The 8,352-nt window shown below is 49.8% G+C and overlaps 1 protein-coding gene across 1 annotated transcript; it reads left to right on the plus strand.

The window, feature by feature from the left end:
• Positions 1-2,609: 2,609 nt before the first annotated feature.
• LOC124702706 (leucine-rich repeat protein 2-like) lies at positions 2,610-8,268 on the plus strand. Its single transcript, XM_047234861.1, has 6 exons — positions 2,610-2,845; positions 3,319-3,390; positions 3,493-3,636; positions 3,855-3,926; positions 7,751-7,822; positions 7,935-8,268. Exons 1-6 carry the CDS (start codon positions 2,625-2,627, stop codon positions 8,002-8,004), a joined length of 651 nt encoding a protein of 216 aa, XP_047090817.1. The 5' UTR covers positions 2,610-2,624; the 3' UTR covers positions 8,005-8,268.
• Positions 8,269-8,352: the final 84 nt, after the last annotated feature.

Consider the following 8,352-nt stretch of genomic DNA (forward strand, 5'->3'; position numbering starts at 1 on the left):
GAAAGCTCCCTTTACCAGATAAGATACTCGATTTGACCTGACCTACAAAACAAAATGTACAACAAAGCATTATTCCTTTGGATCATAAACTTTTCATTGTGCAAAGTAAATCAAAATATGTTCTTATCTTTCAAAGTCAATCTTTTCAGCTTTAATAAGTGGGCGGCAGTTGCGCTGATGTTTCCTCGCGTGCCCTCTGTTTTCGCTGAAGACTCAGCACGTTGTGCGTGTCGGAGAGAACAGCGTACGTAGTACTACACAGTACTGTGGTCCGTGGAAGATAAAGGCGTGACTACAGAAAGGATTCGTCTACTGAACTGAAAACGGGTACAGGATTTTCAGTTGGCTTGGAATTTTCTTCGTGGGCCCTACGAGACGCGAGGAGAAAAGAAATCTGATCCGACGGCAAATTCCCCACTGAGCACTGATCCCACTACCCTGAAATTCTTCTGACCACTAGCTCAGTTTATCCATTGCTTTTGCTAGGAATTTTGGGTGACTGGTGGTGGACCTTATTTGCAATTCATCAGTGCTATGTGGATCTTCAGAATACATACCCACTTGCCTTCCATCATCCATCTCACAAGCTCCACAGCGTTCACTCTCACTGGAGATAGCGACCATGTAGATATTTTATTTTTCACAAAATTAACCAGTTAACTGATATTGTAGTACTTCATTGCAGAGAAAACAGTACAATTCAAGTTAATCTGGTGAGATTAGCTTACAACTCAATTCGTAACCGTATGTAGCGTGCATCCTCCACTAGTTAATTACAACAACAAAAAATGCAACATGTGCGGATATGCAAAGTATGTTTTCCCTTCTTGTTTCCCTAAGTTGTAGGAGTATTTCTTATTTATTTTTCTTAGGGCATCTTCGATAGCCCGACGCAAATGAATTCGGGCGGTTCGTTTTGGTCAGCGCAGGAGGACATGACCAAACCCAGCCATGTGACCGGGTTGGGAATGCACCAGCGTGGACAGGCCACGGACCGCTCGCGTGCCCTCCTGCATGGTCCTTGGCCCCACATGTCCGCGACCGAGCGGTCGCTTCGCCTTTGGTGCGCTAGTCTTCTGCGCCACCATGAATGGCCCGCTTCAGCTTCAGTGTGCTTGCGAGGGCTCGCAGGTGACGCTGGTCTTCTGAGCTCCCATCACTACCATGCTTACTTGGGGTGTTGCGTCAGAATTGATGGCATCCACGTACGTGTCCTTCTCAAGGAAAACGGCCACACATGCGCTCGCCCACACCACACCACCATTGCCACTCTTGCTCTGTCTCCATAGCACCGGAAGCACCCCTCGAGAAGACCATGGGAAAGTTCTGACCGTGGAAGAAGACGAATGACGACGGCGAGGCCGGGTCCTCGCAAGCCAAGCTAAAGCGCATTCTCGTCAACATCAACGTGGATGTGGCATGGACTCTCTACCGGAGCAGGACATGCGTCCACCTCCCTGGAGACTAGCACCTCAACACGTCAAGGGTGCCTGTGTGTTGCCGATTCGGCACCAAGGGCGAGCGCAACAGGATAACGCGCTCCATATCTGCTGCAGGACCCGCGCCTATGGCCTCAACTCCCCGATGTGGGATACATATCTATGGCTAGCATCGGTCCCCGTCATCCTGACCAACGATGATGACGAGGAGGACTAGAATCTAGATATGTCTAGGGTTTCTACCAAGGTTTTTCTATTTCTATATTTTCTGTTTTTATTTTGCCTGTATAAATTAAGTTTGCAACATATAAATTTTGTCAAAAAATTGTGTCGGGCCAGTCTGACCCCCACCAAGACATATAAGGGGCGACATGGCCTATTTGTGCATGTGGCCTGGCCTAAATAAATTAAAATGGACGTATTAGTGGAAAGTGGGTTGAGCTGCATGTAGCCCTTTATTTTTAAAAATTCAAAAACTATATTTTAAGTTTAAAAAATCTGGAAAAAAATCTTGGATGTAGTCAATGATGAAATCTACAAACGTGCAAAATGTCAATATGAAATTCTTAGTATTTTAGGCTACACAAAAATGATAAAATTTAACAAGTTCTATAGGTTTGAACTATGCACTATTCATCATAGTCAGATCCACATTTCGAATTGAGATTTTGCATGTTTGTTGATTTCATCATTAGCTACATCTAGAAAAATTTCAGATTTCTTTAAAACTTAAAATTATGATTTCTAAATTTTTGAGAAAAAAAAAGCCTTCATTTACAATTTTCGCGTATTAGTGTCTGAAATAGGTCCGCTGGAATCGCCCCACACGTTGGCTCGCATGAACAACCAATTAAGCGCCCAGCCCCTTGAAGACGCAGTACTTTCTACCTCCTGTCCTTCTCGCTTTTCATTATGATTATTCCTGTCCATGACGTGGGTAAACCTTGCAGTTTGCTTCCTTCAGCGTGCTCGGTCCAACTTGGACCGCTGACCTGCTCCGTCGTCGCCGTACCCGTACTGCCCACACCACCCTCGCAGTGGCTTCCCATTCCATTACCACCAAAGACCAGCTCCCCTCTTCTTCTTCTTCCTCCACCTCCAGCCAGCGCCTCGCTTCCTTTCACACTAGAGCCAAGGAGACCTATCGACCTCCTCTCCCCGCGCCCGGCCTCAGCCTACTCTGCCATGGCGCCCCGCGTGCCCTCCCTCCTCGTCGCCGCCGTCCTCCTGCTGGGCCTGGCCGCCGGCGCGGCGCGGGCGTCCAACGAGGAAGGGGACGCGCTCTACGCGCTGCGGATGCGGCTGTCGGACCCCAACGGCGTGCTGCAGAGCTGGGATCCCACCCTCGTCAACCCCTGCACCTGGTTCCACGTCACCTGCGATCACGCCAGCCGCGTCGTCCGCCTGTAAGCTCATTCTCCTCTCGCTTCCATACCGCCTCCCACCGTTCAAGATTTTAGCTGCGACGAATTCTCTGGGCTTGCTCAGATTATGATTATGCTAGTAGAGTACGACCGTGTTCTTCATTCTTTCTTTCATGTGAGGCGAACAACTGTGTGTTTCTGCTACTTCCCCTACAGATAATCCATTTGCTTTTGCTTTGTTCATAAAAATCGACGATGCCACCAAAATGTTTTTGAAAAAATCGTAAGATACCGATGAACACATAGAAAATCATGATGGCCGCATGGTTTGCCTTGCGTGCTGCCAAGGATATCGATTGTCTTTGGTCTTCCACTTGCTTCTTGTTCAAGGGATCGTTTCGTCTGTTGCCCCCTAACCAACTGAATAATCATACTACTAATAACGTGCAATATAATTCGACGTTCCATATCAGATGATTGTGTTGTCTGACACTCTTTGTGCTAACCTTCTACAGGGATTTAGGCAACTCCAACGTCTCCGGCTCCATTGGCCCTGAGATCAGCCGCCTTGTCAACCTCCAGTACCTGTATGTGCCCCTCCCCTTGCCATGAGTTCTACCTACTCTTTTATTCAAGCAGAACAAAATGACACGAGGTCTCGACTTACTCAATTGGAATTTGATTTGCAGGGAGCTCTACAGGAACAACCTCGATGGCGAAATCCCAAAAGAATTGGGCAAGCTCAAGAACTTAATCAGCTTGGACCTGTATGCCAACAAGCTCACCGGAAGAATTCCCAAGTCACTTTCCAAGCTCAGCTCACTAAGATTCATGTACGTATTATACAATCATTAATTCCTCTACAAAACAAATACCCCCCTTCCAAACAATCTACAGTACAATATCATGGCATCTTTAGTCCACACAGGTCATTTGCTTTTACTTGTTGACATGGTTAAACATTAGATTCAGTAAAAAGATGTAGGTTTTGATCGCATGATTTGTATATGAACCACTTTTCCCGAGCTAATACTGGAGCGATTTCTTATAGGCGTTTGAACAACAACAAACTTGCTGGATCAATTCCAGGGGAGCTGGCCAAACTCACCAACCTCAAAGTCATGTGAGTGTACATCCATACCAAATTCAAGTTCTTTTTTGTTTGGCAGCTTAGCACTCAAAATCATAAAGCATACACTTAAGTTTATTACATCGATGGGTGCGATTCGCTGATTACCTTCTGAGCATTCAGCGTCTTCTTGAGCTTCAGTTTGAGCTTCCTTAGGCTAAGCCCGTCTAGTGCCTTAGATTCTTTGCCTTCCTTCACGCCATTCTCTTGTGCCACTGCCGCCTTCTCATTGAGCTTGGTCGTAAGCTTCCTTTGGCTAAGGCAAGCCAATGCTTCGGATTCATTGCCTTCCTTCATTTCCTCCTCTCGTTCCACTCCTACGGGTTCGGAAGTGTTCTTCTCACCACCACTGCTACTGTACATAAACAGTGGTACCTCATTCTTCTGTGCCACTACCACCTTCTTCTTGAGTTCCATCTTAAGCTTCCTTAGGCTAAGGCTACCCAATGCTTTACATTCCTTGTCTTTCTTCTCCAGTTCCACTGACACCTTCTCCTTGACCTTCATCTTAAGCTTCCTTAGGCTAAGGCTACCCAATGCTTCACATTCCTTGTCTTCCTTCACTTCCTTCACTCGCTCCACTGCCACAGATTCGGTAATGGAGTTGATGGACATGGACTTGGTAGCGATTTCATGCGTGCCTGCAGACAGCGGCGATGCAATGTGATCACTGAAGTCTCTAGCAGTGTCCACCACTGCCGGGAGGTAACTGGCAGAAGCATTCTCCTTGACTACCCATTCGTCGTCTGTCACTGTAGCTTGCGACAGGTTCTCGATGGTGGCCACATCCTCTGTTACTGTGGCTTGCGACAGGTCCTCGATGGTGGCCACGTCCTCTGTTACTGTGGCTTGCGACAGGTTCTCGATGGTGGCCACGTCCTCTGTTACTGTGGCTTGCGACAGGTTCTCGACGGTGGCCATTTCCTCCTTAACACTCTCATCCAATATGGCTGACCTCTGTGACATCTCTTCTGCGGCCACCACTCCATCCGCTTCAACGGACACATCAGCGAGGTTACAGCTGAAACCACTCTCCTTGACTGGACCCTCATCATCTGTTAATGTGGCTTGCGACAGGTTCTCAATGGTGACAACCTGCTCAACACTCTCGTCCAGTTTCGCTAAGCCCTGTGGCATGCAGTTGGCTGCAACCACTACCTTCTCTTGAGCGGACAAACCTGTGATGTCACAGCTGAATCCACTCTCTTTGACGGCACCCTCGTCGTCTGTTACTGTGGCTTGCGACAGGTTGTCGATGGTGACCACTTCAATAACACAATCCTCCACTGTTGCTGACGATCTCTGTGACATCTCATCGGTGGCTACCACTGCCTCTTCTTCAACACCAGCCATATCTTCCTTCTCCTCAATTGTATTTGCTGCGCTCTGAAGCATCTCACCACAAGTTGGTACTTCATTCTCCTTATTGGCACCGCTGGTGAAATCAACTTCCTCTGCAGCGTCACCAGATTTCAGCATGGCCAGCGGCACTTCATTGGCGGGCACCATTTCTGTATCTTCACAGGAAATATGAATCTCCTCGCTAGAAATGGTGTCATTACGGAAGTTTGGTGAATCCTGAGACTGCTGAACATCGGCCTGCAGCTCTTGTACTGACGAATCAACTACGCAATCATGAGAGGTATCACCTTGCGTCTCCTTTTCTTCCTCTTCCTGCTCCGTACTAGTCTTCCTTGCCACAGCCCTCCTCGACGTCCGTCTTGCTTTGGGCGCCTCCTCCTCTGGTGGCGCCGACACAACCACCCTTTGGCTACGGGCGCGAGTGGTCCGAGCAGGCACAGCCTCCGCAGCCCTTTTCCTCGTAGTTGTAGCTGGAGTGGCCACAGGCCCCTTCTCCTCAATTGCTTTTGCTGCGCTCTGAAGCTTCTCACCAGGAGTTTGTACTTCTTTCTCCTCGCTAGCGCCGCTGGTGAAATCAGCTACACAATCATCAGCAACATCACTTTGCATCCCCTTTTCTTCCTCTTCCTGCTCTGTACTAGTGTTCCTCGCCACAGCCCTCCTCGACATCCCTCTTCCTTTGGGCGCCTCCTCCTCTGGCGCCGACACCACCACCCTTTGGCTACGGGAGCGAGTGGTCCGAGCGGGCACAGCCTCTGTGGCAATCTTGGCCATACTTGCCGCAGCCCTTTTCCTCGTAGTTGTAGCTGGAGTGGCCACAGGCTCCTTCTCCTCAATTGCTTTTGCTGCGCTCTCAAGCTTCTCACCAGAAGTTGGTACGTCTTTCTCCTCACTGGCGCCGCTGGTGGCAGCCTCATTGGATAGCATGGCCAACGGCACCTCCTTGACAGCGGCCATTTCTTTATCTCCACTGGCATGATGAATCTCCTCGCTGGAAACAGTGTCATTCCGGAAAACTGGTGAATCCCGAGACTCGTGAACACCGTCATGCCGCTCTTGTACTGATGAACCAACCACACAATCATCAGAAACATCACCTTGCATCCTTTCTTCTTCCTCTTCCTGCTCTGTACTAGTTTTCCTTGCCACAGCCCTCCTTGACATCCGTCTTGCTTTGGGTGTCTCCTCCTCTGGTGCCGACACCACCACCCTTTGGCTACGGGAACGAGTGGTCCGAGTCGGCACAGCCTCCGTGGCAATCTCGGCCATATTTGCCGCAGCCCTTTTCCTCGTAGTCCTAGCCGGAGCGGCAACAGGCTCCTTCTTCTCAGTTGCTTTTGCTGCGCTACCAGAAGTTGGTACTTCATTCGCCTCAGCGATACCGCTGGTGAAATCAGCTTCCTCGGCAGCCTCATCGCTGATGACAGGCACCGGTTTTGCATCTTCACTGGCAGGATGAATCTCTTCACTGGCCTCACACTGAACATCGGCCTGCAGTTCTTGTACTGACGAATCAACAGCGCAATCATCAGAGGCATTACCTTGTGCTCCCTTTTCTTCCTTCTCTGTATTAGTCTTCCTCGCCACAGTTCTCCTCGGCGTCTGTCTTGCTTCTGGCGCCTCCTCCTCGGGGGCCGGCACCACCACCCTTTGGCTCCGGGAGCGAGTGGTCCGACCCGGCACGGCCTCCGCAGCTGTCTCGGCAGTACTTGCCGCAGCCCTTTTCCTCGTAGCCGGAACGGCCACAGGCTCGACCCGTGGCCGCCGGCTGGCACGGCGCCGCCCCACTCCAAGTGCCGGCATAAGATCTTCGTCCTCCTCTTCGCCGTCACTCAATACGATGACCTCGGGGGGCGCAAGCGCGACGCCGCGGCCGCCGGGGAGGGAGATCCCCTGCATCTCCCCCTCCCCTTCTTCCTCCTCTGCCGCGACCGCCGGAACCGCCGCCTTGGGCACAGGCGTAGGTTCGGCGAGGGGCGGCTTGGCGTAGTCCTGAATCCCATCGACCGCGGGGAGCGCGGCGAGGGCGTCGGCCATGGCGGCGTTGGTCATGTTGGCGCGGATGCCGTTGCGCTTGCACAGCGCCTGGAGGTCGCGGCGGGGCAGCGCCTGGATGTCCATGCTCGGCGGCGGCGGCTCACTCCGTCCGTCTCCTGCTCTCAACTCTCAAGCCTCAATTTATTTGCGCACAACTTATGTGGGCTTATTCTCTCAAACAAAACTTATGGGCTTAGCCCACATAAGCTACACAGGTGCTCGCAGCGGCCCGCTTAAGGCTACTCTACCCAGCGTTGGTTCAGAATCAGATCGGGAGCTTGATTTTGTGCAATAAATAATTGTGCGAAATTTGCAATCATACCAAATATGCTCATTCTTCTATCTAAAAAACAAAATAAATAGTCGTGCCCTTATATTTATCTATGGCCGCTGATCTTGTAAGCTGATGTGTCATGCAGTGATTTGTCTAACAATGACTTATGTGGAACAATCCCTGTGGACGGTCCCTTCTCGACCTTCCCTCTTCGAAGGTAATATCTCAAAGTTCACTACTCTAGATAGAATATTTCGTCCAAGTAATGCATCTCAAGTTGTAAACAATCATGAAATTTACTAGTAACACATACCTGTTACCTTTTCCAGCTTCGAGAACAACAGCAGGCTGAATGGCCCGGAGCTGCAAGGATTGGTCCCTTACGACTTTGGATGTTAGGAGCACTGATGCACAATAATGCATGTGGAAGGAAGCCGGTACAAATAGTAGGAAACCCAGCACTAGAATATCCCGTTTGTGATACACGCAGCAGAGATGGAGATGGTATGTAGTGCAGGGGTGCAGGGTAATGTACTCAGACAGCATAAAGAAAGAAGCGAGTGTGAGAGTGAAGTTCTACTCTATCAGTACAGTTATTGTATTGTCTAAATTGTAAGCTGCTTTACTACAGCAGCTATGCTAACGTCAGGTTACCTATTTGAATATGTTGCATAGCCTTACCAGACCAAGGTATATTTCTTCAGTCTGGTTCAAGTACCAGCACTGTGAAAGAAAACCACACAGGAT

Source organism: Lolium rigidum, chromosome 3 (assembly GCF_022539505.1).
Source record: "Lolium rigidum isolate FL_2022 chromosome 3, APGP_CSIRO_Lrig_0.1, whole genome shotgun sequence".
Classification (NCBI taxonomy): Eukaryota; Viridiplantae; Streptophyta; class Magnoliopsida; order Poales; family Poaceae; genus Lolium; species Lolium rigidum.